The sequence below is a fragment of the Tachysurus vachellii genome, chromosome 7 (genome assembly GCF_030014155.1).
Source record: "Tachysurus vachellii isolate PV-2020 chromosome 7, HZAU_Pvac_v1, whole genome shotgun sequence".
NCBI lineage: Eukaryota > Metazoa > Chordata > Actinopteri > Siluriformes > Bagridae > Tachysurus > Tachysurus vachellii.
The window spans coordinates 10,128,458-10,148,563 of NC_083466.1; the positions used below are offsets into that span (position 1 = coordinate 10,128,458).

General features: G+C 37.1%; 2 protein-coding genes across 3 annotated transcripts; one reads left to right on the forward strand and one right to left on the reverse strand.

Moving 5' to 3' along the window:
* The first annotated feature begins 1,153 nt into the window (after window positions 1–1,153).
* tyms (thymidylate synthetase) lies at window positions 1,154–6,705 on the forward strand. The gene is made up of 7 exons (XM_060874174.1): window positions 1,154–1,474; window positions 2,884–2,957; window positions 4,283–4,457; window positions 4,728–4,829; window positions 5,735–5,910; window positions 6,295–6,366; window positions 6,449–6,705. Exons 1-7 carry the CDS (start codon window positions 1,252–1,254, stop codon window positions 6,584–6,586), a joined length of 960 nt encoding a protein of 319 aa, XP_060730157.1. The 5' UTR covers window positions 1,154–1,251; the 3' UTR covers window positions 6,587–6,705.
* Window positions 6,706–6,817: 112 nt separating this feature from the next.
* Window positions 6,818–19,331, reverse strand: enosf1 (enolase superfamily member 1). Of its 2 annotated transcripts, none has more exons than XM_060874173.1 (15): window positions 19,173–19,331; window positions 18,826–18,931; window positions 17,751–17,866; window positions 17,584–17,670; window positions 17,352–17,378; window positions 17,132–17,204; window positions 16,992–17,030; window positions 16,090–16,172; window positions 15,864–15,986; window positions 9,885–10,019; window positions 9,716–9,757; window positions 9,511–9,640; window positions 9,278–9,377; window positions 7,437–7,518; window positions 6,818–7,196 (listed from the first exon to the last, which is right to left on the reverse strand). In XM_060874173.1, the coding sequence occupies exons 1-15, from the start codon at window positions 19,254–19,256 to the stop codon at window positions 7,086–7,088; spliced, it is 1,338 nt and encodes a 445-aa protein (XP_060730156.1). In that variant the 5' UTR covers window positions 19,257–19,331; the 3' UTR covers window positions 6,818–7,085. The 2 variants fall into 2 exon arrangements, with proteins under 2 accessions (XP_060730156.1, XP_060730155.1); XM_060874172.1 differs by lacking the exons at window positions 15,864–15,986; window positions 16,090–16,172; window positions 16,992–17,030; ... (4 more) ...; window positions 18,826–18,931; window positions 19,173–19,331 and adding exons at window positions 11,011–11,133; window positions 11,237–11,319; window positions 12,137–12,175; ... (4 more) ...; window positions 13,977–14,082; window positions 14,323–14,481.
* Between the last annotated feature and the right edge of the window lie 775 nt (window positions 19,332–20,106).

Genomic DNA, 20,106 nt, shown 5'->3' on the forward strand with positions numbered 1-20,106 from the left:
TCAAAAACAGAACGCCATTTGAGGGCAATTCTGAAGGCAGAAACACCTGTACACCTCCTTATTCAGTTATTTATTCATGTGGAAGCAGGGCAAGGGCAGCAAAATATTCAGAAACTGATCAAGAGCTTCAGCTAATGTTCACATCAATATACAATATGTACTCTGGTTGGCTCTGCTTTTGTGTATTGTCTTTTGTGTATTGTCTTTTAGTGTTTGCACTAGGTTGCACAGATGCACTTTATGTGGTTAGGACAACTTATTTTAAGTCTATATCTCCATGGTCCTGGAGATATTGTGTGTTTTTTATTCATGTACTGCTTCAGCTGTATGTGGTTGAAATGACAATAAAAGCTTCTTGTCTTGACTTGACATCAAACTTCATAATGGGGAAAAAAGTGTAGCAGAATGGGTGGATTATTTCACAAATTGCTGATCTCTGGGGATTTTTTTGTTGCTAGCGTTTACACAGAATGGTGTAAACAGGAGAAAAAAATGGAGTGAGTGACAGATCTGGTATTGGCAATGCCTTGTTGATAAGAGTGGTCAGAGGAAAATGGCCAGAGTTGAGCTGCCAAGAAGGATCTTGTATCTCTACTTCAGTAAGCAGAAAAGCATTTCCACATGCACAAAACATAGACCATGAAGTGGATGGACTTTTTTTTTGACTTTTGCACCATCTGTGTAAACTCTAGAGATTGTTGCATGTAAAAATCTCAGATCAGCAGTTTCTGAACTACTCAAACCAATCTGTCAACATCTTTCATGCTATATTATTCTGATATATGAACATTAAATGAACCCTTTGTATTTACGTATTTTTATGCATTTCACTGCTGAAACATGATTGGCTGATTTAGATAAATGAGGAGGTGTACAAGGGGATGGTAATTTTTGTAATTTTTTTTTGTGTATTGGCAGAAAGTTCTGACTACAATCAATATTTGTGATTATTATGATTATGATTATTATTATTATTATTATTATTACTACTACTAGGAGTGAGGCTAGGTGGCTTATTATTTGCAAGTGTTCCAAACGGTCACGTGATTAGAAGCAGCCAATCGGAAGGCTTCCCGCTGTCTGTTGACGAAAACCAGACGTCTACTGCAAAGCAGCAATCTGATTGGACGATTTTATCCACTGTTAAAGGGGAAAAAACCCGCGAGTATTTGGTTCAACAAGTCCTACAACCGCCTGTTATGTGAACAAACTGCTTTAATCTTGCACTATTTGACCAGTTTTCTGCACATAATGCCAGCCACGAGTGATATACATCCAGCAGGAGAGTTTAAGTCAGCAGCAGCAGCAGAAAAGCAGAGTCCTGAGGATGCAGTTCATTTCTCTCTGTTCTGTGATGAACGCGGATATCTGAACCAGATTAAATACATTTTACACAATGGAGTGAGAAAAGGAGACCGAACAGGAACAGGAGTCGTGTCTGTGTTTGGGTTACAGGCCCGATACAGCCTCAGAGGTGTGTTATTATTATTATTATTATTATTATTATTATTATTATTATTATTATTATGTTTATTATTATTATTGTTGTTGTTGTTATTGTTTTTGTTATTATTATTATTGTTATTATTATTATTATGTTTATTATTATTATTATTATTATGATTATTATTGTTGTTGTTGTTATTATTTTTGTTATTATTATTATTATTGTTATTATTATTATTATTATTATGTTTATTATTATGATTATTATTTTGTTTATTATTATGAATATTATTATTATTTTGTTTATTATTGTTATAGTTATTCTTATTATTACTATTAGTATTATACTTACTGTTATTATTATACTGTTTATTATTATTTATTGTTATTATTGTTTCTATTATTATTGTTGTTATTATTGTTATACTTATTATTATTATTATTATTATTATTATTATTTTTATTTACATTTTATGCATTGCTGTGTTTAGTACACAAATCCTAAAGTCTAAACGAGGACAAAGTGGCTTCCCCCCAACTAAACCCACAGTCTGTCAATAAGCACATATTTAATTTTGCACTTAATATAGTAGACTATTCTGTACAGCTACATCACAAACGGCTTATTAGAGATATGTAGCACACTACAGCAGGATCTAGAAGAGCCATTATTTAGTACTTTTCATGGTGCATTTACAGGTTATGATTCTAGATATGAGACTCACGTGCTATTTGACTTAAAATGTGAGTGCTAAAATTTGAGTGAATACGAGTTTCCCACTAGGAAGTTGCACATGAATGACCCCTCAAGTTGTAATTACGACTGGAAAACTCCGAGATTATCTCGATAACAGATTGGAAAAGTACTGAACTTTGTAGAGTACTGAACTGGAGATTACGGTTTCTGTACTGAATTTACCTCTATTTTTCTAAATGCAGCTAATTTATCTACACATGCTATATACATATGTGTGTGTGTGTGTGTGTGTGTGTGTGTGTGTGTGTGTGTGTGTGTGAGTGTATAATGTATATTTATATATGTGTGTATGTGTGTGTGTGTAATGTATATTTATGTGTGTGTGTATTTAATGTATATTTGTGTGTATGATGTATATTTGTTTGTGTGTGTATGTATGTGTGTGTATTTAATGTATATTTATGTATGTGTGTGTATTTAATGTATATTTATGTATGTATGTGTGTGTATTTAATGTATATTTATGTATGTATGTATGTATGTGTGTGCGCATGAACAAAGAATGTGAATACAAAAAGCCGGTAACTTGAGAAGTGAGAAATAGGATCATTCTGATAGCACATGAAGGGAACAATAATCTTGACACTGTGGGCCAACCTGCTGAGCCAAAGGCAAAAGGTCTGATCCACATGCACTGTGGTTGGTTATGTAGCTAATCTTACATTGTGTTTCCATTTCAGATCAGTTTCCTTTGCTAACAACAAAACGTGTCTTCTGGAAGGGGATTTTGGAGGAGCTACTGTGGTTCATCAAGGTAAGTGATTATCCACAGTCCACAATGTTATAAGACAGTTTTGTTGAGTTTAAAATGCAGCCTTCAGTTGGATTTGCTTCTTTACTAAACTTGTATTGTTATATTGAACTGTACAATTCAACGTAAACCTTCATGAATTATAATAAATAATAAATTATGTACATATTAATGTATTTTATGCAAAAGTTTGTGTCTAAAACTAAAGGAAAGGAATACAATGTCTCTTATAGGTGCGACATTTAATCGTTTTCATTTCTTACTAACACCAGTAATGTGGAACATTATGTAGAAAGGATAAAATAATAGTTTTCTCCATTGTCTTAGAGCAAGTGTATTATGTGTCCAGTTAGGAATGTTTGCTTGAGCTTGGATTGGCTTAATGTCAGTCATTTTATAGACACTTCACTTACACCTATTCACTTCCTCATAATAATACAGTAATTTTGAGGGAAAGCTGCATGTTTACACAGTTAAAACTAGGCTTTCATATAGTCAAATGTTCAAGTGCACTTGAAAGTCTTTGCTAAAGGTAGCTCTAGTTAGTATGCTAACTCTTGCTGAGACACCACAGGTTTTGCGGTGGAGCTTTGTGTACATGGCTGGAAATATCGTTGGGCTCAGCGAGTTAGGCAAAAAAAAAGAGTCATTCAAAACTTACCAACTCTATGTAACTTTTAGAGACCTTAATACATGTTTTTGTGTTGCTCTAGTTACACACAGCTAACACTGAGGCACGCATTCCGGCTTTGAGAAAAGGAATGCTGCTTCAGAATCAATATGTTCCTGCTCTCACATTAGTCGAGTCAACGCAAGAAGTTTTTTATCGTCATTTGAAGCATACATAGCTGACGCAGTACATCACGAACACGGTTTCTCCAGGACCATAGTGCTACATAAAACAACACAGAGCTAAGGACTTAAAGTAAGTTAGTTCTAGCCACATAAAGTGCATCGTGTGCAACCTAGTGCAAGACAAAAGACAGAGCAAACAGACAATACAAAATACTACAAGACAGTATACCCAAAATGGATGACCAGTGTGTATTCTGTATATTATACAGTACATTGCTTAAAACAAAGAGGGATCTTGAAAACATATACACTAAGTTATAGCAGTTGGATGAGGTATTGAAATGTGGTGTGCAAATCAGCAATTGAGTGAATGTGTAAGTGCAGATCACACTGTGTGTGTAATCGGTAACAGTTCAGTACTGGCTGTTGTGGAGCCTAATGTCTTGAGGGAAGAAAATGTTGAACAATGAACAGTTTGTCCACAAGTTACCAATAGAGGGCAGCAATCTAACACAGATTGATTGATCTTGTAGGGTTCAACTAACGCAAAAGAGCTTTCAGAGAAAGGTGTGAAGATTTGGGATGCCAACGGCTCACGGGAGTTTCTTGATAAGAACGGATTCACCGAGCGTGAGGAAGGTGACCTGGGCCCTGTGTATGGCTTCCAGTGGAGACACTTTGGAGCAGAGTACAAAGACATGCATTCTGGTGGGTGTTGTGTCCTATTAAAACTATTGCAGCATAAAAATACAATATTTGCCAGTTAAAACTATATAAAGCCCAATGATGTGTAGTCAGAAAAATGATTTGTTTATAAATGGAAACAAATGTGCATTTTTATGTCCTATATTTTTATATTGTATTAAATGTTAACAGTTTAATAATGACTTTATTAAAATTCATACCACAGACGGCTAGAATAAATATGAAATGCAACAAGGCTTGTTTATATATTGCAATCTATTTTAATACTATCAGATTACTCCGGCCAAGGTGTCGACCAGTTGCAGAACGTTATTAACACCATCAAATCCAATCCAGAGGACCGGAGGATCATCATGTGTGCCTGGAACCCTAAAGGTAAAGACATTGACCATGTATAGTATCTCAGGTGTGTAATGCTGAGCAGATCAGGGGGCTAAACAGCTGCCTTGATTTTAAATATCATTTTGTTTGATAATGATTTAAAGGAAAATATTTAACTTACGGATTTTATAATAATCCCATTAATGAGCTTCTCTTTAGTTGGTTTGCTCAGCATTTCCTTTAATGACAGCTGTACTTTTCACAGTAACACAGTGATTTATGACTTTTCTGGACATAAAGTTCCTTTTTGATTTATTTTTTAATAAATGGAAAGTTGCTCTGAATTGATTGTGGTAGTCATGCTTTCCATTAGAGCAGTATCCTGTGCATTAACCATCCACTTTTATTAGGAACACCCGGTGCACATGCTCATTTATTCAGTTAACCAAACACGTGGCAAAACAACAATGTTGTCAATTAACTACACTTGTAAAAGTGAATGATTCTTGAATGATATCCTTCCCGACAGCTCAAACCAATCTCGCCATTTTCAACAATTCTCCCTTTAGAACTCCCTTTACAACAAGTTTCCACCAATAGAACTGTCACGCACACAGTGTTTTTTGTTTTTCTCACCATTTTGTTTAAGGTTGAATGTGGAAAATCCCAGGTGATCAGCAGTTTTTGAAAGACTCAAATCAACATCCATGTCACAGTTATAGTCACAGAGATCACACATTTTCCCCATTATGATGTTTAATGAGAAGATTAACTGTAGCTCTTGACCTGCAGCTGATACATGATTGGCTGAGTTACATAAATACGTGGACAATGAGTGTATATAGACTAACACAATTTCCCAATGGCAGCATTTATTCTTTCCTTTTTTCGCTGTTTTAGTCCTGATTTGGAAGGTCATCATTTCATTTCACTTTTGTGATCTTCCTGCCGCATCTCAGATCTGCCCCTGATGGCTCTGCCACCTTGTCACGCTCTGTGCCAGTTTTACATCTCTGACGGTGAGCTGTCATGTCAGTTATACCAGCGCTCCGGAGACATCGGCCTGGGTGTCCCCTTCAACATTGCTAGCTATGCCCTACTCACATACATGATCGCCCACATCACAGGGCTGAAGGTATGTACACACACAGAGAGAGAGAATATAAATCACTTGCGTTCCGGTTTTCTTTTTTAAGGCATAACTATCAGTGTACTTTATTTAAAGCCATTTGACTAACATTCTAGTTTGCCTTTAGCAAACAGCATTTTATTATACGTACATATAATATTGATTTCTTAGGTTTTGTGCCAATATTCTCTCTCTCTCATTCATATATATATATATATATATATATATATATATATATATATATATATATATATATATATATATAATGTAAATCTATGATATATATAAATCATAAGAAATTTTTATTCCATAATAATTCCACAGTGATGTAGACTAATAAATTCTGTCTATGTCGTGCATATTATTTTTTTTTCCTTCCATCCTCTATAGCCTGGTGATTTTGTACATACTCTTGGTGACGCTCACATCTACCTCAACCACATTGAGCCTCTAAAAATACAGGTAAGCTGGATGTCATATTAAAGTCTTTGCAAATAATTAGCACAAATATTAGTCTATGTTCACATTTTCTCCCCCTTTATAGCTTCAGAGGGAGCCACGGCCTTTCCCTAAGCTAAAGATCCGTCGCAACGTCGAACGCATTGATGATTTTACAGCTGAGGATTTTGAGATATGTGACTATGATCCATATCCTACAATCAAGATGCAGATGGCAGTATAATCACAGTTTCTTGCTAAATGTAAACAGCCAGTTTTGTAATGTTTACTGTTACTGTAAATATTTATCCTAAAATTTGTTTTGCTAATATAAATTCGAAATAAACAATCCATACAAATCTGTGTGAAGGTGTATAGCAGAGTATAACTAACAGTAGGCTCACTATAGTTGAAAATAAAATGTCATTATCAGCATGGGTAATGTAAAACTTCTGAAAAGTGTAAATAGACAGACTCAACCAGATTAAAGTACAGTTTAATCTGTGGAAAAAAAAGTTATTCCAAAGTTTCAGTCATTTAGGTAACAATTACAGTGTCTGTTATTGCATCATTCACATAATTAGGATAGCAGAAAAAGTGTCAATCAAACACAGTCTAATTTCTGTCTGTGTTCTATACAGTATTCATTACTTTGTAAACATTATTTTTGTTATTTATTCAGTCAGAAATATCAAAATGAAAAATGTATTTATGTATTTAGTGTTTCGTTAATCAGCAGTCACTCAGATTATTGGCGAGTGTTTCTGCGCCAGAACACGTCCCCACACCTCTCCGTGAGGAAACTGATGTTTCTGCACCGATGTCTCCAACATCTCACACGAGAATCCAGGATCCTAATGAGACCCAAACCAAACATGAGACAAAAACACTGCAGAAAATTCAAACTTGGATTGAATACCGAAAAACTCTATGAATAAATCAGTGTACCGTAAAAGTAACAGTGAACAAATACTTTAGATCTGAATCACACATGCATTATGCTAATCACAATCTAGTGGCCATCTGTTGTTGCAAATTTTATGTGGATGACCTGTCACAAGCCTGCTGCCTTATACTTTGTAATGTTCACTCACCTTAGGAGGAATGTAGCAGGCCTTTCTGATTACGGTTGGACTTTTAAAATGTTCATGAAGGTGGTCCACATATTCACACATCCTTCCAACAGAACAGTGAATGTATTAAAAAAAATACACACCCAATACACTCAATTTCCTAAGGCTTTTTAGTGATGGTGTACATTCATTTTTATATCTATATTTCAGATATTTTTATTTGTATAGCACTTTTAACAACGAACAATGTCTCAAAGCAGATTTACAGAATATAAGAAATATAGAAAAAAGATTTATTATTAGACTTGTATTTAAATTTATTTGTATTTATCCCTGATGAGCAAGCCTGAGGTGACTGTGGCAAGGGAAAACTCCCTGAGAAGTTATGATGAAGAAACCTCGAGAAGAACCAGACTCAAAAATGGAACCCATCTGAGTGATGACAACAATTCTAAAATATCACTGCAGAGTTATTAAAAGTGCAAGATAATATGAAAATATTCAGTATTTGTAATAATCGTAATTAAATGCTTTGGAACATTTAGTTTTGCAGTCAAATCTACATACATCACTTTTTGGATAAATGTCATATTCCTTCAAGTGTTTATTTTAAACATATTCCTGCATAACGTTGTTGTTTTTTTAAATTTTTATTAGATGTAGCCCACTAGCTTGCTGTTTAAATCTTGCCTCAGATCTCACATGATTTCAGTTCATATAGCATTTTACATGCATTGTGCAGCACAAACATGTATAAAGTTACATGGCTTCAGTTCATGGACTATGAAACCTCAAATTCTGTTGCTAGAAATATTTTCTCAACATAAAACGATGTAAATTCATTACTGACTTCAAACAGCTTAGCTAACATGCAATGTGTGCTAGCATAAAATTTGCTCCATTTTATTCTACTAGTCTTGTATAGACTTAGGAGGAATATAATTAATTATAACTGGTGAAGGAATGTGTTGTTATGGAACATGAGCAGAAAGGTTAAAATATTGATAATATTACGATATTAATATATTCTTTTTGAGATATAAAATATGGGTAAGAGGGTTGGGGATTTCCTCTAGGAACTATAAACCATCAAATCATCCATCCAATCAACCGGCCATTCATCTAAGCATCCCTTTTAATCATAACAACGTATAATGGCAAGATTCTGGTGTCTAATATGTTACTATTAGATACAATATTGACAATCACATTACTAGAGTGACTATGTTATGTTTTTACATTATGCGAAATGAGTGATTTTGTTAATAAATGCAAAACAATTATTTGCAATATTTTTAAAGCACCAATTATAATTGGAAAATGGATTAAAATTTCTTTGACATTGGTCTGTTCACTCTAAAAGAAACCTGCATTATCTACACACAATACTAATTATGGCATGATGTCTCTGCGATACTGATTCGAATTCAGAACACAATTCCAAGACAGCGGCTTCTGGGAATTAACAAAATGCTGCATTCAAATCAGACATTGGAAGTCAAAACACATTCTACAATAAATGGCTGTGTGACTGCATGACAAAACAAACCTGATTCCAAATCCCTAATTCAAACCCTTGCCAAACTCTATACTAAAGATCAAACCCATGTTTAGCATTGCTAAATGTATTCTAATATTAAAACCATATTAAAAAATATTTTATTACACATTGCCATATTTAACGTTTACCTATAAGAACGAGTCAACCTTTAAAACACAAGTAGACATTTTATTATATTTTAAATGCTGTTATGATTTTTACAATTCCGTGTTTTTACTGATACACATTAGATCACATCCTTCTAAGCACTACAGTACATTAAAAGAATTTTACCTAATTATTCAAACTTACACCAACTCACCTGTTGTCCAAGCTGGCTGACACTGAGATATAGTCAAACAGAATGAGATGCTGAACAAGCTCACAAAGTCCCACTCCACCAGCATGAGGACACACGGGGACTTGAAATGGCAAAAAAAGACACATACAATCTTAAGAAACACAAGTTTAATATGAGCCACACATACAAACAAACACCTACTAAGAGTATTTAAACACCAACTATTCTAACCATCACATACATACAGATCTCACCTTTAAACTTCGCAGCCATTAATAAGATGGCGAGGTTTTCGTTAACGCTGCCCACCCTACAGCTGTCAATCTGAACAAACTGCAGAGCAGAAGCTTGCAGAAACTGCTTAAACATCACCCTGTTGTGGCACTGAAAAACAAAAATACACACAATAAATCACTTATTAACTTGTTGTAGAAAAAGGGTTGAATCACTCTTGCCAACCTGCTCTCCTGTGGCAACTCCAATACCCAATGGTGCCAGAGCCTGAAACACAGATATGAATGTTATGATACCTGACTATATATCTAAAGCCACATAAAGAATAAGGTTCAAATCAATAACTGACACTTTCTCATTGCTATTCCCACACATGCTGACACTTATTGATTACCTTTGAGATGGCAGCATGTCCAAGGATGTCATCAGGAGAGGTGGGTTCTTCAATCCACAGAGGACGGAACTCTGCTAGGCTGCTTACCCAAGAAATGGCCTCATTGACGTCCCATCGTTGGTTGGCGTCAATCATCTAACAGTAGTTAGGTCACAAGTCACTGAACTATTTCAATCACAAAGTCTCTGTTTAGACAGCGGTATCTTGTTAATGCAGGAAAGGAAACCACATACTCTTAGTTTTTCAATCGGATTTAAGCCATTCTTATATCTTCTTAATGTATATTCATCAATAATGCAACTGGAACCCTTTTTTTTCTGGACATCTGCTTTGTCTTGTACATTTATATAAAACCTATTCCAAAAAAATGTCTCTGATTTAAATGTTCTATGCAAGAGTTGCATACAGTGAACAAGAGGACCAGAGATGAGAGTAACATGTCTGGATTGAAATAATTGTTTTTAATAGATTAAAAAAATAATAATAATAATGTTGAAATGATGATTCCTTCACTTAATTTTCTTTGCTTAAGAGTTTCTTTTTTCACCTTTCGTTTTAAGGTTCATGAATCTAAATAAGCTTTGGTCTGTTCCAAATAAAATTATAAAATAATTAATAATTGATTGCATCTGAGGGGTATATCAGAGATATATGCATGGTAGGTTGATTGGCATCTCTGGAAAATTGTCCGTAGTGTGTGATTGTGTGAGTGAATGAGAGTGTGTGTGTGCCCTGCGATGGGTTGGCACTCCATCCAGGGTGTATCCTGCCTTGATGCCCGATGACGCCTGAGATAGGCACAGGCTCCCCGTGACCCGAGGTAGTTCGGATAAGCGGTAGAAAATGAATGAATGAATGAATGATTGCATCTGCACACCAAGCTTTTATAAAGTTATATGTTAATGCTAATGTTTAAATGAATCCACACCGAGTTCTTTTACCTCCTGAGGACTAAAGGAATGCATATACTGTATTACTCTATATTACTATTATACTTTAACAACCAAAGTTGCGATACGATTTGGTCACTTATAACTTATTTTGCAAACAAACATCCATATAATATTTGCTGAAGTCTGAACATACATTTTTTAAATCACAGTACTAGTATATGATTTAGATTTACCAGCTTGTTTTCTAGGCCGATCATGTTTCGAATGAGCTTGCATCTGCGAATGTCATCCTGCAAGTCCACCCCTACCTTCACTTTAAACCTGGTCCATCCTTCACCTAGTGCAGCAGAACACAGCTACACACGCATACACAAGTATAATTAACCTGAATGCATATGCACACTCACATTTTTATGATGCGGTGTTTCTCATTAATCAATGATCAAAACACAGACACACCTGTGTGAGCTGTTCATCTGAATATCCTAGCCAGGCACAGGATGTGGTGTAGGCTGGATATCCTTCCTTCAGCATCTGGTCCTCTACAAGGATCAAAGGGGTCATAATGTCATTATTAGTGAAACTTGCTGATATGGTTGTATGGTATGGTCTGTATGGTAAGTTGCTGGTGAAAGTCACAAAGAATTCAAAATGAAGTTGGGCGACTGTATGACTGTTGGGAAAATCTGATTGTGCACACATTTTAATCTACATCACTCCTCTGCACTTTGATCTCACACTTCATAATAGGTGTGATATAGGAATCTTCAGGAAAAAGTGCTTAAAAGTGGAAAATGTGCCCAAAATAGCTGTGTAACAAAATTATGTTCATATCAATTGTTGTCTTATGCAATTGTTGTTACATGCACCATCCTGGACAACCCTGTATATTCAAACAAACCAAAACTTATGTCCAAATATTAATTCTATTTCAGCAATCCATAGTGCTTAAAAATTTCCAAGTTGATTTTCCACACATCCTAACTAAATTGTATCAGTGCTTCGGAAGTCCAGAGCAAAGTATAAGAAAATCTACTTGAACTATGTCTCTGGAAAGGTGATGAGAATTAAAGTAAAAAACAGGTAAAGTAAATATTTATCTTTGCTGATAAATCATGCCACAATGGTCTTATTATCTTAGACACAGGAATTCTTAATAATCTTATTAAAACTGGGCTACAATATCTGTTCGGTTCAAAGCCATTTTTTCCTCTCCAAGTAGGTGGCAAAGGATTGCAACTTTCTGCATACTCTTAGTATGACGTCATGTTTGGTTCTACTACATTATGCATGTTAGTGACAACCAAAGTCCATTAGATATGTTACATCATAAAATTAAACAGAACGTGTAATTCCTACCTCTCTCCTGCTTTCCCTTGTTGGCTTTTGCCAGGATATCTATTTACAGAGAGAGAGAGAGAGAGAGAGAGAGAGAGAGAGAGAGAGAGAGAGAGAGAGAGAGAGAGGTTTTTAAAAAGAAAAGCGGTCACATCATTCTGTGTAAACATCATTTAATAACAATAATGACCTTACCTAATGCTTCCTGTTCAGTGAGCGCATCGGTGATGTAAGTGAAATCTATACAGCGGATAAGCTGCTTTGGGTCCTGTGAGACCACACACATACACATATTCACAACCACTTCTACAAATCTCTCTTAATCTTCTGACAATACGTTATCACAGTCACAGAAGCAAAACTGCCACAGCCTGAGAAGATAGATTTAAAAACTTAGGTTATACTGTCTTCTTACCATGTCCACAAGGAGCTTCCAGAGGGGCTGCATTAATAAAAACAAAATGACATTACAGGCAATAATACATTAAGTTATAGGTATTTATATTTAATCAGTTTTCTTGTATTTTTACTGGTGTGAAAGATATCTGTATATTTACAAGGGGCTCAGTGACATTGGTGCACATCAATAAATATATAAGAGTATCAGAGTATAAGAAGGAAAGAATTTGCCAACTGAAAAGTTTCACCTTGTCCTCTGCACGTGCCCACATATCCCAGATAGCATTGAGGATGGCGGCCACTGCGAGCTGGATGACCCCCTTCTCTGGACCAATCTGGCACAATGTAAAGTCAGTAAATATGGTTCTAACTGTCAACATGCCTTCACATGTTGGCATGTGCTTGGTTTACTTACCCATCTCAATTGCCCATCATTTGTCAGGAGTCTGTAGAATCCTCTGAAATCACTCACTATTTCTTCCAGTGTTTTTCCAATCACCAGAGCTGACAAAACCTTTACTGCACACACAACTACACAGAGACACTTTATTGTTATTACATGTTATTTATTGTAATGTCTTATTTTTAGTTTATTAATATTATAATTAGTAGTATTATAGGGCAACATGGTTGCTACAGCAAATAGTGTTGTTGTTTCACAAATCTGGGATTTAATCACAAGCTTGGTTAATATCTGTGTGAATTTTCTTTGCATATTCTCACGATGTCAAGTTTCCTCCCTCATCGCATAAATATAGGTGTGTGTGGGAGAGAGAGAGAGAGAGAGAGAGAGAGAGAGAGAGAGAGAGAGAGAGAGAGTGAGTGAATGAGTGAGAGAGAGAGACAGTGAGAGAGAGAGAGAGAGTGCGAGAGTGAGTGAGAGAGAGAGAGAGTGTGCGAGAGAGAGTGAGTGAATGAGTGAGAGAGAGAGACAGTGAGAGAGAGAGAGAGAGAGAGAGAGTGCGAGAGTGAGAGAGAGAGTGTGAGAGAGAGAGAGTGAGTGAATGAGTGAGAGAGAGAGTGTGAGAGAGAGAGAGAGAGTGCGAGAGTGAGTGAGAGAGAGAGAGTGAGTTGAATGAGTGAGAGAGAGAGACAGTGAGAGAGAGAGAGAGTGTGAGAGAGAGAGAGAGTGCGAGAGTGAGTGAGCGAGAGAGAGAGAGAGAGAGAGAGAGAGAGAGAGAGAGAGAGAAAGAGTGAGTGAAAGTGAGAGAAAGTGAGTGGGTGAGTGACAGAGAGAGAGACAGAGAGACAGTGTGAGAGAGAGAGAGAGAGAGAGAGAGAGAGAGAGAGAGAGACAATATTAACAACAATATTAATACCACCACGTGGTGGCGCCTTATTACAGCAAACTGTAAGGTGACAGAAACAGGAAGCAGGAATTGTACAGACTGTTTATTGTCACAGTGCCGCCGAAAGCTTCATTCAATAAAATAAATGTTTATTTATTATCGCTAAAGCTCACCGATTTCAGTGCCTCTTCCCACAGTGAAAGTTATTCCGTATCCTTTAAGACTTTCACAGTCTGTGTCGATGGTAACATAAGCAACAGAGTAATCCGGGTCTGTGTGCTGAAACAGGTCACATGACCCAAACAAAACAACAGTCCAAATGTTAACGGTGTGCTGGAAACATATACAATGATCGACGAGTTCTACATAAAACCTGCTGTGTCCTTTACTTTATTCCAAAAAAAAAAAAACATCAGAAAAATAAAAAAAAGTTAACTAGATCGGACTTCCTGCGGAAGTAAGTGTATTGTGCTGAATTTGCTCAAGTGCAAAATGTTTTTGTATTATGTTTATACACACCATGGCGTCCGATCCATGCTGCTCCAAAGAGGTGGGAAACCTCACATCTTTTACAGTCAGCTTGGTGATGATGGATTTCAGCATGTTGGCGTCTTATCAATAGTTTGAAATGCTTTGGGGAAACTGGTGAACTTGGACCACACATCCCTCCCCCTAAGGCTATGATTGGTCAGCTTATACTGTACCTGTCTCAGTAAAGGCACCCAGGCTTTAAGCAAGAATTTATTGTTTAGCTGTAAAACTTTGTACGCGTATAAATCAGCAGTTTTTCTCGCCCTCATCAACGGTATAGATTACATTTACTTACAGCAAAGATCAACAACAGATTACATTTTTATCCAGAGTGACTTACATTTTATTTCATTCACCTGAGCAATTGAGCCTTGCTCAGTGGTAGCTTGGTGGACCTGGGACTTGAACTCATGACCTTCCAATCAGTAGTCCAACACCTTAACCACTAGGCTATCACAAATTAGACTTCTTGTGGGACAAGTACCAAGGAGCGTGTTCCCAAGCCTCATCATGGAGTTTTAGTATTTTTCCACTTTAACTCAGGACATTTTGTAATTAGCTGATTAGTTTAAATGGTTTGTTAGAGCAGGGAGAACACTGTCATGTGGAGGACAAATGCACCATTGTGCATAACTAACTTGTTATAACAGAAGATGGAATAAATTTATCAACAAATAGGCTATCATTCATTAATCCTCTTGGTTTTATTTTAATGTAAAATTTAAATTTTAGCAACAGTCCCAACGAAGCGGTTCCTACAGCCGTGTTAGCAGCATCAGTGGACATGGCATAGGATAAATTTTTTATAACAAGAACTTTTGAATTCAAATCTCCACAGATGGGGGGCACGGTGGCTTAGTGGTTAGCATGTTCGCCTCACACCTCCAGGGTTGGGGGTTTAATTCCTGCCTCCGCCTTGTGTGTGTGGAGTTTGCATGTTCTCCCTGTGCCTCGGGGGTTTCCTCCGGGTACTCATTCATTCGATGAGTATTGGCACTGCGATGGGTTGGCACTCCGTCCAGGGTGTATCCTGCCTTGATGCCCGATGACGCCTGAGATAGGCACAGGCTCCCCGTGACCCGAGGTAGTTCGGATAAGCGGTAGTGAATGAATGAATGAAGCTCCACAGATGAAGATTGTCAACAGTCTTTCAATGGGTGTGGTTTTGTCTGGATCTCTTTCCATTCACAGAGCAAAGATAAACAGGCTCCCCGTGACCCAAGGTAGTTCGGATAAGCGGTAGAAAATGAATGAATGAATGAATGATTGCATCTGCACACCAAGCTTTTATAAAGTTATATGTTAATGCTAATGTTTAAATGAATCCACACCGAGTTCTTTTACCTCCTGAGGACTAAAGGAATGCATATACTGTATTACTCTATATTACTATTATACTTTAACAACCAAAGTTGCGATACGATTTGGTCACTTATAACTTATTTTGCAAACAAACATCCATATAATATTTGCTGAAGTCTGAACATACATTTTTTAAATCACAGTACTAGTATATGATTTAGATTTACCAGCTTGTTTTCTGGGCCGATCATGTTTCGAATGAGCTTGCATCTGCGAATGTCATCCTGCAAGTCCACCCCTACCTTCACTTTAAACCTGGTCCATCCTTCACCTAGTGCAGCAGAACACAGCTACACACGCATACACAAGTATAATTAACCTGAATGCATATGCACACTCACATTTTTATGCTGCGGTGTTTCTCATTAATCAATGATCAAAACACAGACACACCTGTGTGAGCTGTTCATCTGAATATCCTAGCCAGGCACAGGATGTGGTGTAGGCTGGATATCCTTCCTTCAGCATCTGGTCCTCTACAAGGATCAAAGGGGTCATAATGTCATTATTAGTGAAACTTGCTGATATGGTTGTATGGTACGGTCTGTATGGTAAGTTGCTGGTGAAAGTCACAAAGAATTCAAAATGAAGTTGGGCGACTGTATGACTGTTGGGAAAATCTGATTGTGCACACATTTTAATCTACATCACTCCTCTGCACTTTGATCTCACACTTCATAATAGGTGTGATATAGGAATCTTCAGGAAAAAGTGCTTAAAAGTGGAAAATGTGCCCAAAATAGCTGTGTAACAAAATTATGTTCATATCAATTGTTGTCTTATGCAATTGTTGTTACATGCACCATCCTGGACAACCCTGTATATTCAAACAAACCAAAACTTATGTCCAAATATTAATTCTATTTCAGCAATCCATAGTGCTTAAAAATTTCCAAGTTGATTTTCCACACATCCTAACTAAATTGTATCAGTGCTTCGGAAGTCCAGAGCAAAGTATAAGAAAATCTACTTGAACTATGTCTCTGGAAAGGTGATGAGAATTAAAGTAAAAAACAGGTAAAGTAAATATTTATCTTTGCTGATAAATCATGCCACAATGGTCTTATTATCTTAGACACAGGAATTCTTAATAATCTTATTAAAACTGGGCTACAATATCTGTTCGGTTCAAAGCCATTTTTTCCTGTCCAAGTAGGTGGCAAAGGATTGCAACTTTCTGCATACTCTTAGTATGACGTCATGTTTGGTTCTACTACATTATGCATGTTAGTGACAACCAACGTCCATTAGATATCTGTTACATCATAAAATTAATCAGAACGTGTAATTCCTACCTCTCTCCTGCTTTCCCTTGTTGGCTTTTGCCAGGATATCTATTTACAGAGAGAGAGAGAGAGAGAGAGAGAGGTTTTTAAAAAGAAAAGCGGTCACATCATTCTGTGTAAACATCATTTAATAACAATAATGACCTTACCTAATGCTTCCTGTTCAGTGAGCGCATCGGTGATGTAAGTGAAATCTATACAGCGGATAAGCTGCTTTGGGTCCTGTGAGACCACACACATACACATATTCACAACCACTTCTACAAATCTCTCTTAATCTTCTGACAATACGTTATCACAGTCACAGAAGCAAAACTGCCACAGCCTGAGAAGATAGATTTAAAAACTTAGGTTATACTGTCTTCTTACCATGTCCACAAGGAGCTTCCAGAGGGGCTGCATTAATAAAAACAAAATGACATTACAGGCAATAATACATTAAGTTATAGGTATTTATATTTAATCAGTTTTCTTGTATTTTTACTGGTGTGAAAGATATCTGTATATTTACAAGGGGCTCAGTGACATTGGTGCACATCAATAAATATATAAGAGTATCAGAGTATAAGAAGGAAAGAATTTGCCAACTGAAAAGTTTCACCTTGTCCTCTGCACGTGCCCACATATCCCAGATAGCATTGAGGATGGCGGCCACTGCGAGCTGGATGACCCCCTTCTCTGGACCAATCTGGCACAATGTAAAGTCAGTAAATATGGTTCTAACTGTCAACATGCCTTCACATGTTGGCATGTGCTTGGTTTACTTACCCATCTCAATTGCCCATCATTTGTCAGGAGTCTGTAGAATCCTCTGAAATCACTCACTATTTCTTCCAGTGTTTTTCCAATCACCAGAGCTGACAAAACCTTTACTGCACACACAACTACACAGAGACACTTTATTGTTATTACATGTTATTTATTGTAATGTCTTATTTTTAGTTTATTAATATTATAATTAGTAGTATTATAGGGCAACATGGTTGCTACAGCAAATAGTGTTGTTGTTTCACAAATCTGGGATTTAATCACAAGCTTGGTTAATATCTGTGTGAATTTTCTTTGCATATTCTCACGATGTCAAGTTTCCTCCCTCATCGCAAAAATATAGGGGTGTGTGAGAGAGAGAGAGAGAGAGAGAGAGAGAGAGAGTGAATGAGTGAGAGAGAGACAGTGAGAGAGAGAGAGTGAGAGAGTGAGTGAGCGTGAGAGAGTGAGAGAGAGAGTGCGAGAGTGAGTGAGAGAGAGAGAGAGTGTGCGAGAGAGAGTGAGTGAATGAGTGAGAGAGAGAGACAGTGAGAGAGAGAGAGAGAGAGAGAGAGAGAGTGCGAGAGTGAGAGAGAGAGAGAGAGAGTGTGAGAGAGAGAGAGTGAGTGAATGAGTGAGAGAGAGAGTGTGAGAGAGAGAGAGAGAGTGCGAGAGTGAGTGAGAGAGAGAGAGTGAGTTGAATGAGTGAGAGAGAGAGACAGTGAGAGAGAGAGAGAGTGTGAGAGAGAGAGAGAGTGCGAGAGTGAGTGAGCGAGAGAGAGAGAGAGAGAGAGAGAGAGAGAGAGAGAGAGAGAGAGAAAGAGTGAGTGAAAGTGAGAGAAAGTGAGTGGGTGAGTGACAGAGAGAGAGACAGAGAGACAGTGTGAGAGAGAGAGAGAGAGAGAGAGAGAGAGAGAGAGAGAGAGAGACAATATTAACAACAATATTAATACCACCACGTGGTGGCGCCTTATTACAGCAAACTGTAAGGTGACAGAAACAGGAAGCAGGAATTGTACAGACTGTTTATTGTCACAGTGCCGCCGAAAGCTTCATTCAATAAAATAAATGTTTATTTATTATCGCTAAAGCTCACCGATTTCAGTGCCTCTTCCCACAGTGAAAGTTATTCCGTATCCTTTAAGACTTTCACAGTCTGTGTCGATGGTAACATAAGCAACAGAGTAATCCGGGTCTGTGTGCTGAAACAGGTCACATGACCCAAACAAAACAACAGTCCAAATGTTAACGGTGTGCTGGAAACATATACAATGATCGACGAGTTCTACATAAAACCTGCTGTGTCCTTTACTTTATTCCAAAAAAAAAAAAAACATCAGAAAAATAAAAAAAAGTTAACTAGATCGGACTTCCTGCGGAAGTAAGTGTATTGTGCTGAATTTGCTCAAGTGCAAAATGTTTTTGTATTATGTTTATACACACCATGGCGTCCGATCCATGCTGCTCCAAAGAGGTGGGAAACCTCACATCTTTTACAGTCAGCTTGGTGATGATGGATTTCAGCATGTTGGCGTCTTATCAATAGTTTGAAATGCTTTGGGGAAACTGGTGAACTTGGACCACACATCCCTCCCCCTAAGGCTATGATTGGTCAGCTTATACTGTACCTGTCTCAGTAAAGGCACCCAGGCTTTAAGCAAGAATTTATTGTTTAGCTGTAAAACTTTGTACGCGTATAAATCAGCAGTTTTTCTCGCCCTCATCAACGGTATAGATTACATTTACTTACAGCAAAGATCAACAACAGATTACATTTTTATCCAGAGTGACTTACATTTTATTTCATTCACCTGAGCAATTGAGCCTTGCTCAGTGGTAGCTTGGTGGACCTGGGACTTGAACTCATGACCTTCCAATCAGTAGTCCAACACCTTAACCACTAGGCTATCACAAATTAGACTTCTTGTGGGACAAGTACCAAGGAGCGTGTTCCCAAGCCTCATCATGGAGTTTTAGTATTTTTCCACTTTAACTCAGGACATTTTGTAATTAGCTGATTAGTTTAAATGGTTTGTTAGAGCAGGGAGAACACTGCCATGTGGAGGACAAATGCACCATTGTGCATAACTAACTTGTTATAACAGAAGATGGAATAAATTTATCAACAAATAGGCTATCATTCATTAATCCTCTTGGTTTTATTTTAATGTAAAATTTAAATTTTAGCAACAGTCCCAACGAAGCGGTTCCTACAGCCGTGTTAGCAGCATCAGTGGACATGGCATAGGATAAATTTTTTATAACAAGAACTTTTGAATTCAAATCTCCACAGATGGGGGGCACGGTGGCTTAGTGGTTAGCATGTTCGCCTCACACCTCCAGGGTTGGGGGTTTAATTCCTGCCTCCGCCTTGTGT

Excerpts from the sequence above, each read along its gene's own strand:
- enosf1 (XM_060874173.1), bottom strand. The coding sequence starts at position 19,256 with ATGCTGAAATCCATCATCACCAAGCTGACTGTAAAAGATGTGAGGTTT. Across the intron at positions 17,031-17,131 it reads CACTGAACAGGAAGCATTAG|ATATCCTGGCAAAAGCCAAC; the intron begins GTAAGGTCATTA and ends CTCTGTAAATAG. Across the intron at positions 9,641-9,715 it reads GAGTTGCCACAGGAGAGCAG|TGCCACAACAGGGTGATGTT; the intron begins GTTGGCAAGAGT and ends TTTGTTTTTCAG.
- tyms (XM_060874174.1), top strand. The coding sequence starts at position 1,252 with ATGCCAGCCACGAGTGATATACATCCAGCAGGAGAGTTTAAGTCAGCA. Across the intron at positions 4,458-4,727 it reads GTACAAAGACATGCATTCTG|ATTACTCCGGCCAAGGTGTC; the intron begins GTGGGTGTTGTG and ends TAATACTATCAG. Across the intron at positions 4,830-5,734 it reads GTGTGCCTGGAACCCTAAAG|ATCTGCCCCTGATGGCTCTG; the intron begins GTAAAGACATTG and ends GCCGCATCTCAG.